The following is a 16,419-nucleotide window of genomic DNA, read 5'->3' on the forward strand; positions in this document are numbered from 1 at the left end:
TTCTAGACTCTCCTCCACTACCATCAGAAGGACTCCACGGAGAAGTCCTGAATTTGTACACTCACTCACACAAGTAACATAAGAGGAAAAGCTCAAGGGTTGAGAACTTGTACTAGTTTAGGAAGCAAATCCCCTGAAGGTGACCTGGCTAGTGAGTTGTCACAGTAGAGCACCATAATACAGCACATAACATTCAACAGGAGGAGGCAGATGAGTACAAAAGTCTGGCATTCCATCCCATCATAAAATGTATAGAGAAGATACTAACCCAACTCAGGAAGAGCACCAAATGTTTGACCATCTCTTCCTTTCCCTGTTTACAAGGAAGAAACAACCACAAAAAACCCAGCCCTGTACAGAATTGTGTCTAGTCTTTAAGATTGTTAACTAGATACACAGCAAAAGATCCAAACCAACTTGGGACACTCAGCACAAAAATAGATGGAGTTTGCCAAGAAGGTAACAGTGATGACTTAGATTTTCTAACTCTTCTCCAGAGCTGCAGAAATTGCACTACTCAGAGACCTAAGTCCAGAACCACTTGGAAACCTATGCAATCTCATTTTTAATTAGGCCTTTTGTTAGCATATTAGCAGAAGTGTAAAGTCAATATACAAGCAGTATTATGCACAGTCGGTAGAAATGTTTTTTTGAAAGATACTCTAAAATAATTGCTTAACCATGGCACTTACAACCTGTTTATTTTTTCAGGCACCTGAGTATCATCTTTGATTTGGACCGTAGTCGTATTTTCTTGGGAGACCTAATCTCAAAATTTGGACCAGCTTTACAAAGAAAAATCCCATCAAATACCAGTGAATAGTTTACTCACCCTGAAAGGAAGTATCTTAAGGCAGACAACCAAAGTACTGCGAAGTAGGAGAGGGCTGAGACTAAAGTCCAGTTTGAAGATTCATTAGCATGTGGAACAGACTTTTTGCACTTATGTGGTTTTCATAACCCCAGATTTACTCACTTTTCTCCAGTTCAGAATATCGCACTTTGCTAGAAGAGCGCAGAGTTTAGGACTGACTGAAGATTAGCGATACAGGAAAGTACTCACTTGGACTGACGTGCTTTAGTTTCAGACTCGAACCTGTGATGTTCTGTGACCCTATCTAGGTAATACAGAGGCAGTGGCTTGGCTAAGAGGTTTATCTCCAGACTGCTTCCCAGCTAGAAAAAAGCAGGATTCCCAATACATTACTTAATCAGTGCTTTATCTTATTTACCTCTTGGCACTGTACAATTCCTTCTGTTCTTCTGGAACCCAACTGTCTCCATGAAAACCTAATGCAGTGGCAAGGTTCAGAAAAACAATGTGTCTTTTCCCAAGAGAGAACATAGGTGCATGTATTTAGGGGTTTATTTTTCTCCTATAGAATACCGCACTTGGTCCTCTCCATTCCCACTAGAGATACCCCCATCCTAAAAAAAAAAGTCAGCTCATCAGAGGCAAGATTCAGTGATTCAAGCGCAGAATTAAGTCTCACTTCCAAATTCTATCACTGGCCTTAACATAACACATTATGCAACTCTAGCCAAATTAGTTTCTTTGTTTCTTAAAATTAGGAAAAAATAACTGCTATTTCACAAAAGAACTTCAGAACTAGTTTTGTAAAGTGCTTTTGAGTTCCTTATATGATGAGCATATTCATACTGCATAAAACAGAAACTGGGAGATGACCTGATTATTTTTCCTTTAAGTAAAAACAAGTATGAAAATGAAATTGTTAGGTGAAAATTGTGTTTAATTACAGTGGTAGGTACCAAGCCACTCCTGAAATCAAGTGCATCAGTGCTGCTGAGCAACATACCAAATCTATGCAGAGATCATTTACTCTATTTTGATTCCAATATAATTTGTTCCAACACATCTTTTGCTTAATCCAAATCCACTTATCCAAAACACCATACAGGGTACACTTAGTTTTCTATTTTACTTACAAGTAAAAAAACTTGGTTTTAAACATTTTGGCTTTAAGAAAAGACAGCTTGTGAATCCAGTGACAAACTCAAATTATGAACTTCTTCAGTTTCCAAAGTCCTATCACCACTTATCTCAAACTCTTCCACAGATCAAGCCGAATCTATGTTTAAAGTTCAAAATACAAAAGATATGAATTATGTTTTTATAAAAATGTAAAAAGCTAGTCAAAATTACACTTTTAGATATTTAATCTCTGAAGAATGGAGTATAGCAGCAGGAACTTAAATATAATAAGAACTATCAACAATAAATACAAGAAATTAGTGCAAAGATTGCAATAGAAGGATTCTTGAGTACAATGAGAATATAAAGAGACATTCTAATTTATACAAAAACCACCCCAACTCTGTATACAATCTCTTCTATAAATACAACCATATAAGATGAAATGCTTATTTGCAAATAATAGTTATTAAAAAGTGTGCTTTATTGGGTTTTTCACTCGTTCTCTTGGCAGGTGTAGTTTGCAGGAAGTCTGTAAAGACAAATTTCTGTAATTAGATATTTTAACTGCTCCACAAGTTATGTTTTAAATACAACTAACAACAGATGCAGTACATACTTGATTTCCACAGAAAACAATGCTTAGTGTTCTAATAGTGCAACAAATCCATTTGCAGTAAAGCAATTTTTATGTGTGTGACATTGAGGTAAATTGTAAAAATAAAGAAAAAAAAAAGAATTTTGCATAAATACTAAATCAGCAGTTTACCTATAGCGGAGCATGAAATTGGCTGTGCATTGCTATTGCCTGTTGAAGTTTTTCCTCTTTGGCTCGTCTACAGTGGCAGAGCTAGAAAACAAGACATAGGAAGAGTGAATTCTGAAACGAATTTTTTAGAAACCATAAATACAGCAGCAGGCTCTTTAAAAAAGGAAAGTCCTATGAATCTCATTCCTTCCAAGCTTCAGGCTGAACAACTGTCTATATTAATAACATTATTCCACCCACAATTACTTAAGAGAGAAGAGAATTGTTTTCTATGTCATGAAATGTATTTATTTGGCATCTTTAAAGACAGGGACACTACCCAGTAAGCTGCTCTTGTCACAGCATGAGCAAGAACAGTGGTTTTTGAACATCAGTTACACATTGGGTGATGGCCATCCACAGAATAATTAGTTTAATAAATTAAACTTTAAGCTTGCTTAATATAACATGTCATTGTATGTCGACTTAAGAAATTTAAAATTGTCCATGTGACTATCTTCACAGGATATGAAAGACAGTGGCACAAAAATATCTGCAACACCACATGACCAGGGTCTAATGCAGGAGACCTTTGCCCTCTCGCCTTAAAAATTTGTGCCTTCAGAATGCAATTATATTCCAAACAGACTGAAGCTGCTTAGGGATATATTTGTCCTCTGTTGGAGCCTACCAAAGCACTGTTCTGCATCACTGGGCTGCTCAAACTCTAAGTCTTAAATTTATTCACTATGTGTTGTGTATCTCTCAGCTTAGAATGATTTGTGTACTACATACCGTTCTCTTTTCCATGAAACTACTAAGAAAATCATCTATTTCTGTTTTGCCTTCCAAGAAGTCTTCTGCAATAGTGTCGGATTCCTCTTCAGCTTCATGAGCAGCTACTTTAAGTCTGGCTTGCAGAGCACTTGGACTGCAACTCTAAGAAAATAAAAACTCCTATGTAATATTAAACTGTCCACTAAACCTACATTTCCAAGAAGAAAGATAAATGATTATATAAATATGGAATATGTGAATACATCATTATCATTACATAAAAGCCTAAGTGACCAGATGAAGCTTCATCTCCAAGAAACAGCATAGCTTGTTGAACCAGAAAGGGTTCAACGTGATGTTTAGGTCTTGACTCACAATCATTCTCACAAACGTATAAAGCTTTTCAACTTTTACCCTACACTGTAGAAAGCATCCAAGTGGGAAATCTGACACGTTCTCGAGCGCATGATTTCTGAGTAGAACTAGTGTTTCAAGTGTCTTCAATAAATAGGGTCTACTTTTGAAACTCAGTAGTGAACCTGAGAAGCATAAAAAGGTAAAAAAGCACTTACTGTTCAGCTTTTAAATAACCTTGAAATGACGACGGAGAGGAACACAGGAAAAGAAAAAGAAGTACATGGGCTGCTAATCTAAATCAGTATACTCATTCTTCTGTTCTTACAAATCTCAAACCTTATTTCTGTTTACTGCATATAATTTCACTATTTTTCCTCTAATATATTTGGGCAGTTATTCAGAACGTGATTCATGTCTTCAGCAGGAGTCTGTACAGAGCCAGAACTGCAAAATTAAGATATTTATCGATTTTAGATTCTTGGACTAGCCTTCATCTACCCCATGAAGAATATTTTACTTATGTACTGTAAATGTCTAATGTAATCATAAATTTCCTGTTAAACTAATCTTGTGCAAAATAAGGAGAGTTTGCTCTAATAAAAGATGACTAAAATTCACCCACAGTACAAGTAAAAAGACTTGTCTGGAACTTTGAAGGAGAGATAACAGGAGATACCAGGTAGTGCACAGTGAACATCAATACACAAAGATACAGCATGTGGAAAAACAGCACAAAAATTCAGCTGCAACTGCCCAACTCTCAGCCTCTCAACCATCATTAAACTGAATCAGCAAATCTAACTTAGAAAAAAGAAAAGGTAACATAGCAGGGGGTATTCTGTCCTGCTCTTAAGTGGTTCCTCACAGGAAAGTTTCCGAATGCCAACTACCTCCCCTCACTTTAAAGCCAACTTATGTCACACAGAAAAGAGGCATTAGGAGTCAGACTACCCTGCTTTTCAAGTGAGGAAACATTTAATTCATTTACATCACCTATGAAATCATTCCGTTTGCTTGCACGTAACTTTTTGCTTGTTATTTCCTATTCTGTTATATTTTGAGCATTTTGAAATTCAGTTACTATACACGTTATTTTGATGGACTGTTGTAAACTCAGGCGACAAGTGTTGCAAATAATGAAGATTTCAGTGCAAAAACTGGTTTACGAGAAGTTACATCTTCTAATGCATATCCTGGTAAACATAGTAAGAAATTATTCTCCTTCCCCAAATTGCTTTCTGAAGTAATGACTTCACCCCATTTGCGCTTTAGGATCTGCAAAGCTTGACAGCATATGCAACACATTGCCCAAAGTAAGCATACCCAATGACTCATGGAACTTAAGGTTCTAAAAGCAATGGTTTTAATCATTTTCATCTGGTACAGTTTACAAGCTCATTATGATCAGTGGGCACCATTAATTAAACAAGACTTCTTTAAAAATCATTCTATTCTTAAAACTGGTTTGACCCAGGATTGTACTTAAGAACAGCTCTAAATGCTCATCACCCTCCCTTCTTCCAACTTTGCTTCTATTGTAGCATTAAAAAAAAACCCGACCCAAAAAAACCAGTAGCGCAATCATAACACTGTTTTGCTTTCAAACTGTTTGGTACTTCATCTCATTTTATTTCATACTTGATGCGAATCTATTTCATATAAAGTTAAGAATTTAACCAGAATATTCTTTATGGATAAAGACCCAAATCAAAACTTCATTTTTATTAAAGTATTCTTAAAGGATAATACGATATAGAGATTATACCTCACTAAGTTCATGCTGTCTTTGCATCTTTTTTTCAAAGGCTGCTTTCATCTGTGTGAGTTGCTCATACTGGAAGGAAGAAGAAAAAGAACATTTCACCCTCAAAAAAAATCAGAATATTAAAACTAATAGTTCTGAAAAATACTTTATTCACTTACTTTATCCAACACCGTCTGCCTTTTTGCCTCAAGACTAGGCTCCAACAACAAGTTTTTTTCTGTAAAACAGAGTCACTATTACTACTTTTTTTAAAGGATTCAGTTCACAGAACATAGCCACAGATGCTAATGTTCTGACATCTTACTTGCCAGCTCTTCAATGCTTTTCACTAACTCATCTCTATCAGTAATGACTTGCTTCAGCTGTGGTAGAGTCACAAACTGTTCCAGCAACACCTCCTCTTGCTCGTTCATATTGGTCAGCTGCGATATACTATATTCAAACAGAAAGAAAGCAGATTTAAAGCTAACAGCAAACTTTACATGTAGAGTTACTAATTTATGTCAAAAGTTTGAGGCATTTATTGGGACTTTACAAGTACATGCTACAACCACTTATTTCTCCCCTTTCTCCTGGACTATGGGCTCTACTATCTGCAGCAATGAGCTCAAAAAGTAGTGTTAAAAAGTATCTCTCAATTCAAGCCTTCATTCCTATAAAGTGTTTTTTAATGCTACCATAGAGGGTTGACCTTGGCCAGCTACCAGATGCCCACTCAGCTGCTCGCTCAGTCCAGCTCCTCAACAGGACATAGGGGAAAACCTTGTGTGTCGAGATAAAAACACGGAGATTCCTTACCCATTACAATCACAGGCAAAACACACTCAACTTGGGAAAAATTAATTTAATTTATTGCAAATTATAGTAAGAGTTGGACGGTGAGAAAGACAAAAACTAAATGCCTCACCCCCTTCTTCCCCAGGCCAACTTCACTCCTTCATTCCCAACTCCTCCACCTCCCCCTGCCCCAAGCAGCATGGGGGGCAGGGGGAATTGCAGGTACTGCAGTCAGTCCCTAACAGATTGTCTCTGCTGCTCCTTCCTCCTCACACTTTTCCCCTGTCCTAGCATGGGTCCCTCTCCACAGGCTGCAGCTCCTAGCAGGAAAGCTTGCTCTAGTGTGGGCTCTCCATGGCTGCAGTTCCCTTCAGGGCATACCCACGGGCTGCAGCGTGTGGTCCTCCATGGACTGCAACATGGTTATCTGCTCCAGCATAGTCCTCTCCATGGGTTATAGGGAAGTAATTGTCCTATTGTGGTCTTTTCCAAAACTTCCATGGGCTGCAGATGAGTATCTGCTCTGGCACTTGGAGCACCTCCTGCCCCTTCTTCTCTGACTCGGTGTTCACACTTCTCCATTCCTCCCCTCAACCCTTACTGCCTCTGCAGCATTTGCTCTTTTTAAAACCTGTTTTCATAGAGGCACCATCCACTTCACTAATCGACTCAGCTGTCCTGCAGTGGGGCTGCTGCCAAGATGGCTGTGCCTGACATGGGGGCAGCCCCTAGCCCCTCCTCACAAAGGCCGCCCATGCAGCCCTCCAGCTACCAAAACCTTGCCAGCCACACACAACAGAGCTTCTCAGAACAGCTGCAATACCACTTGTGATTTAACTACCACCAGAAGAATCATGGAATTTTAATCCAGTCTTCTTCGAAGGATCAAACTTGATCAGAATGTTTTGTTTAAACACACAAATCACACTTCCCCTCCAAACCCCTAGCTTTCTGCTACATAAGGATGCTGCTAGAATTTACAGCTGATTTAGCTAAATTAAACAGGAAGGTGTGAAGAGAAACAAACAAACAAAACCAACGCGGACGTCCTTCTTGCCAAAGGTCTTTTCCTTTTCGAAAGGACAGAGTTTTCAATCACTAAACTATGACACCACCATAAAGATGTGAGATTAGAAAGAAACCAATCTCCTAAAACCCTTTGAGAATTAATAGCTAATTTATAATCTATTCAATCCCAGATAACCGATCTAGGAGGCGGTCTCATTAGATCTGAGCAAACTTCTGAGAACAATAACTAATATAATTTTTTTTCCCAATTAAGACAAGATATGCTTTTGATGAAAATATGTGTAACGTGTCTGAAGTATTTAGATGTGGAAGTGATTTGCACTGGGACAGCTGGCATATTTACCACCTGGGTTTACCTAACCCAACCCCCCTGCACATGCTGAGCCATTCACACAGAAGGCCATTGTTTACCTTGCTACAGTCCTTTCAAATTCAAGAGAATGTAATTTGTGAACTGGTCTCAAGTCCTCTTCCCTGTCCCCTTTCCTCCTTCAAAAGGGACTCTTATTGTTTTACTAGAAATTAAATCCCTGACAAGGCCCCAGAACCCAGCTGGTATTTAAGAAAAGTAAAAATAAATGCTCTTTTTCCTGGTGCTGAATCCGAAAGTATTGTTCCTGCTGAGAAAACCCTAAACAAGCAGCACATTTGAATACAAGGCTGGCTTACTTTGACTCCACAATTTTGGTAAGCGGTAGTTCTCCTATTCGTAATTTCTACAAAAAAGTTTCAGCGACGTATACAGACCAGCAGTAATTGCCTTTTAATCGGATACAGATAGAGACCAGCAGTAATTGTCTCTGGACAAAATGGAAAGTTTTGCTAACTTCTGAAAATTTACCTGAGTTCTGAGAGTTCTGGAAATGTATCAGGAACGTCAGGCATCTTGTAAGTAAATCCATTCTGGCCAACCTAAATAGAAGTTTAGAAATGCTTAGTAGATTTTTGGAGAGCAATTTCTTGATATTTAACCTGATTAATCCAAAACCAGATATTTGCCAGCAACAAGGAAAGTAGGAAAAGAAGTAAGAAGCAGTAGCACTAATCTCCAAACAGGAGATGTCTCAACTCAACCGTGGCAACAAAATACTTGAGGATGTTTGGGGTGGCATGTTGTAAAAGATGAGTCAGTTTTGGAGGAAAATATTTCTGCCTTGCTATGTTGTTCATTTGACAACAGTTGGATGACCCAGGAAACACACAGGAGGAATATAACTCAGGGAAGGGAGAACAGAGAAAGAGACTGATATTTTGATCTCTTTGGTGTGGTTTTTAAAGCTGTAATCCCTTGGGGAAAGAAGTTTTTAGACAAGGAAAAAAAAGTCTGTCCTCACAGAGTGTAGAAATTTTAAATTTTACAAAGCCAGAAAAATGTCTTCCAAGATTAAGAAAGCTTTTGTTTCTAAAGACAAGAATTGATGAAAGATTAAACATTTAGACAGAAAGTTTTTGTAGGACTTTCAAAAAAATCCTTCCAGCATGCATCAGTATGAGGCAATTTGTGAGTACACATACAAGATCCGTGAAGAGAAGCATGAAATTAAGTATTTTAAGCACAAAAATGAGAAATAAATACTTGCTCTGACTTCAAGTTTGTTCTAAAAAACTTTTCATCAAAGATAGAATGACAGTTTCATTCTCCTAGCACCAGCAAAACAATGAAGTGCAGTCACTCAGACTCTTTCCTTAAGTTTTGTGGCAGGGCCCTCTGTGCCTTGAGGGAATACCCTGTGTCTTGATAGCTTAAGCAGCAAAACTCAGTGCACAGACCTGAAGCACTGCTTCTGCTGTCGGAACAGGTAGGGGCAGATCAGCAATCAAGCCATAAGAGGGAGCAGCGGGCTTGTCTGTAGTGTAGCTTGAAGAAACTGATTCAGCAACAGGCACAGCTGACATTGTTCTACTTGTTTCTTGAGGTGGGTATGGAGGAAGAAATGGAAACCCCTGAGGAGCATAGGGAGGCATTCCAGCTGGTTTGTTGAAAAGGCTAAAACCAACCAAATAAAAAACCACAACCATGAGCTTACAGCACATTTCTTATAATTTGAATTATAATTACTAGACTACATACAACACATAAGACTGAATTTTTAAATAACCATAAACTTTGCATTTTCTGTTCTCAGTCACTTCCAATGTAGCAAGTCTACTTTATATCTTATACTGCAGCATAATAGACAACTCCATTAAACTATATTCTTCTTGAGCAGCCAAATACACTCTCACGCTCTCAGTTAGAAGAAAACTACTTCCAAAAAATTTATGAGAGCATAAATTTAAATTGTTTCCATCTGAAAGTCCTGAGAAATGTATCGGTGTCGTACATTAGTTGTTATTTGTGGTATAACATTTAACAGCTTGTGCAACACACACATAATAACATGAATGACTTTTTTTATATTCAAAACTGCAGCTGCATCTAAATCTAGTGTCATTGTCAGCCACGAGAATCAAAGTTGTGATGATGAAGCTGTAATTTCTCAGACCACTTTTGCATATATAATACAACTATTTAAACTGCACAATTTCTGTTGCACACTTGTGCAACAGAAGCTGCCTCTAAGCCTGGGAGATTATGAACAGAACATGAAGAAACACAACTGCTCAGATCACGATCTACAGCAAATTCAAGATTTCACCTGGTAATGTAAACATTTATCTTTTTTAAGAAAACAGAAGCAGGTAAGTTACATCAGCATGTTGATACAATAACTCAAATGAAATCTAGTGTTTCTTCTCAAAACAGTCATGCCATCAAGCATGCACATGAAATTGTGCAAGGGCAGCAAATCTATGTCTCCCAATACATCCACTACATTATTCCTGCTCCTGCTCTCCTAATACCTGGTTTCATCTCTTTTTAAAAAAATCTAAGTTAATACACATAGACAGATACTTACTATGGAAATGATGTTGAGCTAGGAGCCAGAACTGGAGGATTCTTCCAAAACTCATCCAGTAAACTTTGAATAATTTTTCCAAGATCTGAGTGCATTGTAAACTGGTAAAAACAAAAACCAAAACCCAATACAGAAGAAAAAATATGCCTGGAATACAATAGTTCCAAAATATACCCACACAGCAGTAATGGAAGCTATTTCAGAGACATATCAGCTAGTGTAAACTGTGTATGCATAAGCTCCAGATAAAGTGATAAAGCCACCCAGAACTGAAGAGAAACTAAAAGTCTTTTCTATATTCTACCATCAATGGAGAACCAATCAAGTACAACGCTTCTGATGAACAACCGAAAAAACCCCACCTTAGTTACCAAGTTACATTTGGGAAAACAAAGAAAGGGAAAAAAAAAAAAACCTACCCAAGATTTGAGACAAGAAGCATTAATTGCATTCTGAAAAAGTCATAACCTGCCCTCTACTCCCACCACAAAAAACTACCACATCCTTGTTGGCAGAAAAAAAAAAAAAAAAAACCACAAAACCAGCATATTAAAATCCTGAATATTAGAGCTAAAACCCTGACATCTTTCTAATAGGATTAGGGTAGAAAGAACTATGTTACGAAACAGTCTTAAAGCATCCTTCTCCCTTATTTGGAATACACTGTAGAGAAACAAGGACTGTGCTATTGGTACAAACAAGGACTGTGCTATTGGTACTAACAAGAAAAGTGATAGGAACTTCCTAAGCCATCATAACTTAAAATAGGTTTAGATATACAGAATATTCATCTCCATAATGGCAGAAGTAAAAGAACAAATAGTAGTATACTGAACACTACTGAATTTTTGTTTTCAGATCCCTCAAAAAACAGTTTGAGAGGGATTAGGATCTGTACTAGTCTTTTTTACCAGAAGTATTAGCAATAATCTAGTATGATGTATTAAAAGGACTATTAACAGTAGACATATTGGAAGCTACAAATTATACATACATTACTTATTAATGGGCCGGTCACATACACTCCCTGCTTGTCCACCAAATGATGTCTCACAGGTGGGAAAACACTGATGACTGGTTTTTCCTGAGGAAACTGAGGTGGAAGCAAGCTGCAAATACAAGAATAATCATTACTACAGCTACATCCCACGATAAAGGCTTCTTATGCAAAGAAAAAGCACTATTAATTACATAAACTTACTTTTATGAGAACAGTTATGGAGAAATACAGGGTGAATAAAGCACACAAAAGGATTATTCAGTTACAAAATTAGAAGTCAGACAGATTAGAATACCAGACTTACACAGAATTGAAGAGAGCATTTGCTGGGCAAAACTGTAGTACAACAATGAACCAATTATGTCCATGGACAAAAAAAAAGTTGTAACATAATGAGAATATTTTCTAATACAAATGTTATTACTACAAAGACAATACACTGTAACCTGCAAGAGTATCAGGCAAGTTACCAGGCTAAAGTAGTAAAAAAACTTGTGAACAGAGTAACATCAATATTTGCCAGAGCAAAAGCATCCCTCCCCCAGTAAATCTACAGGAAATGTTACAATAAATCACTTACATTATGATCCAGAAGCTTCACTGGGGTATGAGCTAGGAGTCACACTAGATTAGTAAATTACTAACTAAGATTATTTTCAGTTGTAGGGGATTCAAAGTCATCAGAAGCCCGCAAGTGTTTTCTCCTACTTACCTTCAACTAAAAACATGCAGGTATCTTGGGAGCTGAGGACAGCAAAATACAGTTTTGCTTTGAGCTGAGCACCTGCATCTTGTACAGAACTAGTTTCACTCATATCACTAGAACTACTAATGCAAATCCAGATTATAATTGCCAAAATTAGTTATGAGATGGGAGACGTTTATGTTTTATTACTACTTTCTTTTGAGAACATCTCACTCTACTTACATGTTAATATTAATTGTCAAGTTGTTTACAGTGAATGGCAGTCGGTATTCCACATCTTTCTGAATTTCTGCAATGCTGTCAAAAGAAGAAATTGTTAGCATCCAATTCATGGTCAATAGAACAGCCTAAAGTCTAAAAAAAGGCATGACCTCAGACCTTTGTATTTAGTTTAGTTTTGAAAAGCCCTGCAAGAATGAAATTGAAAATGCTGAAACAAGTTCATACGCTTCAGAATGCTATACTGATTATTAAGATTAAAGTAAAAAATAGTAGATTCAACTTTTAAACCTCATACATGAACACAAGCAACGCAAGTACAGCAGGAGAAATCGTACTACTCACTGATCTGACAACAATCTCAACTTATTTTTTTCCATTTACTGGTGTAATTTAAGACATCACATCAGTGACTTTTTATATATTGAATTTCATCTGATAAAACATTTACTTTGCCAAGGCATTATTCCACTTGGTTCACAACTAAGTATCACTCTGCAACACCGTCTACAATTCAATATTTAGAACATACCTCACACTAGGCCTTCTTCCTTGATAGATTAGCTTACTATTTAATACTAGTTTTTCCCACATGCACCAAGTTCTATGGACTTGCACAGATATTTTCAAGAGTTATCTGGAGAAGAGCTACTTGCAAGAATGTAAAGCTCTGTAATCCAGTGACGCTCAAGACACAGATGCAGTACCGAGCAAAGAAACAGGTATCTCATGACATCCCTTAAGACCGAATCAAATTTGGTTCTCCTGTAACAGTAAGTTACTAAGAAAAAACTTTACATCATTTTCATTAACAGGAAGTTGATTCCAATACTCAAAGCACTCTACAATTGGTATGCACAGCAAGACTGCTTTGAAAGATGGCATCCCAAAGAATGTGGAGGAGGAGGAGGAGGAGGAGGAGGAGGAGGAGGAGGAGGAGGAGGAGGAGGAGGAGGAGGAGACGACTTAGCTCAGAAGCAGAATTTCCAGACAATGCAAATATACCTAAGCTGGGACTGGGAGAGAGAGCAGAGCAGAAAATTAGCTTTATCTCATAATGCCTCAATCAAAACAAACTTAAAAAGCAGACTGATTCCTTTTCCATATATTTTTCCTGCCTGCATCTGGCTAGTAATACTCTTCTCCCTCACCTCTCTAAGCCTCCCTTACAAAGGGAGGGAACACAGCTCCAATTGGAAATAATGGCAGCTGGGTGTTCCCAGAAAGTCTCTGCACCCAACTTCAGAAGTGCCCCTCCATCCACTGCCAGGTGCACTCCATACTATTACTTCTTAAAAAACCCCAAACCACATTACCTGCAAGTGTAGTGCCAGGAGTGTTTTGTATCCCTCCAAAGCATTATTTGCATACAGAATTTAAAACTCTAGTTTTCAGAGCTTTGGGAATAAATGGGAGTAAGACACAAACCCAGCTATGCACCTTGCTTTCGCAGCCTGACCTCTCACACATAACTCAGTATCTGCTCTTTCCCTGTGAAATAACATGCTGTTTGAAGAAAAGATCAGGTATCTTCAGCACAGGAGAATTCAAATCAGAGTTTAGGGCTCCACTGTGATGCACCACACACCGAAATCACCACCTCCTCATTCTTAACTGAAGGATTCGCCGTGGAATCTCTCACGCAGGTTCCTGCCCTGTAATCATCTGTCACACACTTTAACAGCCTGCCACCAAATCCTTCTGAGAAGGGTATATAATTATGCTCCACTCACATGCACAACCTATGGGAACTGGGGAGGAAGAGGAGAACAGGGAAAGAGAGAATTCCAGAATCTCATTGAGCTGTTCAAACTGTTATATCCTCCTTTAAGCAAAACCTTGAACCAATAAACTTTGTCCCTTCCCCAAGAGAGAATGGGCATACTGAAAAAACGCTAGAAAAAACAGCAAATGTAAGAGAACCATGTTTTAAACACAAAACCTTGATTTCAAGCTCCTAAGATCACATATATCTACAACCTAAGAGAATGCAAACCAAACTTATATAACTTAGGTAATTACACCAAGCCAATCATTTTAATTTGAGCATTTCAGTGAGGAGCAGCTGGGATACACACAAATCAATGACAAAATATACTTATCAGATAAAAAAACCCACTAGAATGACATTTAATCGTTGCTTAAAAAACAACGCTGTTGCAGTGCTTAATGCATACTCCTATCCTATAGACCTGTGCTGCTGATGAGTCCGTAAGCAAGCACGTCAGTCCCACCCAAAAAAAACCTCCGCACTTTTGAAAACTTGCACAAGTCCGCATGCCTTTTTAAAAGCACAGAATTTGTGGCACTGTTACTCGGATTTATTCAGTAGTAAGTATCTCATGAAAATCGCACACTTTGCTAGAATTTACTCCTTCTCTTGCCTAATTTTTGGTGGATTTTTTGTTTCTACATCTACCACCAAGAGAGATCAGGTAGGCTAGTTTACATGGCTGTAAAGTTACATTTGAGCAGATACCATCTCCCTATCCCTCATCTCCACTCCTGGCTGCAGGGTCCATTCACTCTTTGCCTATGTTTGAACCGGTGCCTGCACAAACAGGTAGTAAAGCATTTCGGCAAGCTGGCTCTGACAAAAACTGATCACCTTTTTGGAGGACTTAACTTGAGGTGAGCGCATCAAAATGGTAGAGAAAAAATGATAGAAATAGAAGGCTAAGTGAGGCCAGTCCAACAAACATTTCTAGTTAGGCGAGCTGCCGCATACCCACAGAGACAGTTCCTTAGAAAAGTGAACTTCCAAAAATATTTGTGAAATTGGCTCTGAAGATATTTAAGTTTAAGCAAGCAACAATATTTAGCAATACTATCATACTTACATTTCCTGTGTGATAATTAAAAATATTAGGATAGTAAGTTATCTGCAATTATTAAACTTGGAATTACACCAAGTGTCTCTTCCACTCCTAGCCTCAGTCTGACACAACAGAAAACATTCTCCTTTTTTTTCTGGATTGTTTTGGAGGCATCTATTATTCCATTTCAACAGACATACTAGGAAGCATGATGAAGTGTGGATATCCTTCCAAAAGATGAACACTTTTAAAGGACTAAAATTTAGGCAAAACTTATCAGCATACTGACCAGCCGGACTACCTCAGGACAAAGGAAGGTGTTTTGCTGTAAGAAGTGTGGCTGTTGAACAGGGGAAAAAAACCACCTGCCGCTGGCTGGCAAGCATCTAAATGGAACAACTTCCTAAGGAGCTGTCAGTTACCAGCAAGTTCGCATTGTAGATCACAAAACCAGCTTGTAGAGCCAATAGCGCTGCTGTGCCCCCGCTGGTAAGGCCACTGGGACACACAGCTCCTTCACACTGTAGGTTTTAGCCTTAACTTCGGAAGAACTACGCTCCTACACCCAGGTTCCAGAAAGAGGGCTTTATTACAACACACGCAACCTGCACCTCTCCGTAGGCTTTAAAACCCATTAAATCATTTAGCAGACTTTCCGGTCAAGCTGCCCGTGTAACTGGGCACGACGATCTCCGCCCGATCACCGGCCAAGCCACACCGACAGACCCCCCCCGCAGCAAACCTTGCTCTCGGTTTCCAAGCGCACCTTCAGCCCGCCCGGCCTCTCCCGCCGCAGGCCTGCTGCCCGCCGTCCTCCCGCGCCCCCGGGACCCCGCCGCACACCGCCCCCCCACCCCCCCGCCCGGCGGGACCCTTCGCCCCGCAGCACCGCCGGGTTCGGCCGGCCGGGGCTGCAGCAGCGGCGGCGGCTCGCTTTCCTGTTTACCCGCCCCGCCGGCGCCGCGCAGGGCCGAGGGCCGGCGGGACCCAGCCGGGCCTCATCGGGAGGGGTCGGGTGGAAACCACGTCCCGGTATGTGCGTACAGGGACACACGAGCCGCCCCACCGAGGCGCGGCCTCACAGGGGCCCCGAGCGGCGCCAGGCCCGGGTCGGGCGACACCGGCGGTCGTCGCCGCCCCCCCGCCCCGCCGGGCCCGGCCGCGGCCACTCACGAGGCGTGGGCGCCGCGCAGGGACTCGATCTGCCGCTGCTTCTGCTGCTGGAGGCTGGTGAGGGCGGGCAGCGGCGCGGCGGGCGAGGATGAGCCGCCGCCCTTGGCGAGGGGAAATAGCCAGTTCATCCTCCCCGCGGCGGGCACCGGCGGGCGCGCGGGCACCGGCGGCACCCCGGCCGGGCCTCGCTCCCTCGCGCATGCGCGCGGCGGCAGCAGC

The 16,419-nt window shown here is 39.9% G+C and overlaps 1 protein-coding gene across 2 annotated transcripts; it reads right to left on the minus strand.

Moving 5' to 3' along the window:
• Window positions 1-1,730: 1,730 nt before the first annotated feature.
• VPS37A (VPS37A subunit of ESCRT-I) lies at window positions 1,731-16,328 on the minus strand. 2 transcript variants are annotated; one of them, XM_086463948.1, is made up of 12 exons: window positions 16,201-16,328; window positions 12,215-12,289; window positions 11,281-11,395; window positions 10,287-10,387; window positions 9,157-9,373; window positions 8,228-8,298; window positions 5,885-6,012; window positions 5,739-5,797; window positions 5,581-5,649; window positions 3,477-3,620; window positions 2,703-2,783; window positions 1,731-2,465 (listed from the first exon to the last, which is right to left on the minus strand). In XM_086463948.1, the coding sequence occupies exons 1-11, from the start codon at window positions 16,326-16,328 to the stop codon at window positions 2,703-2,705; spliced, it is 1,188 nt and encodes a 395-aa protein (XP_086320074.1). In that variant the 3' UTR covers window positions 1,731-2,465. The 2 variants fall into 2 exon arrangements, with proteins under 2 accessions (XP_086320074.1, XP_086320075.1); XM_086463949.1 differs by having other exon boundaries at window positions 1,731-2,481.
• Window positions 16,329-16,419: the final 91 nt, after the last annotated feature.

This window comes from Leptosomus discolor, chromosome 4 (genome assembly GCF_034619465.1).
Source record: "Leptosomus discolor isolate bLepDis1 chromosome 4, bLepDis1.hap2, whole genome shotgun sequence".
Classification (NCBI taxonomy): domain Eukaryota; kingdom Metazoa; phylum Chordata; class Aves; order Leptosomiformes; family Leptosomidae; genus Leptosomus; species Leptosomus discolor.

Bases quoted from the DNA above. Each gene is read 5' to 3' on its own strand.
- VPS37A (XM_086463948.1), bottom strand. From the start codon at position 16,328: ATGAACTGGCTATTTCCCCTCGCCAAGGGCGGCGGCTCATCCTCGCCC. The intron at 8,299-9,156 runs GTCTGTGCACTG...ACTTCTATTTAG, and splicing joins CAGCAGAAGCAGTGCTTCAG to GTTGGCCAGAATGGATTTAC. The intron at 5,798-5,884 runs GTAAGATGTCAG...TCTGTTTTACAG, and splicing joins AAGCATTGAAGAGCTGGCAA to AAAAAAACTTGTTGTTGGAG.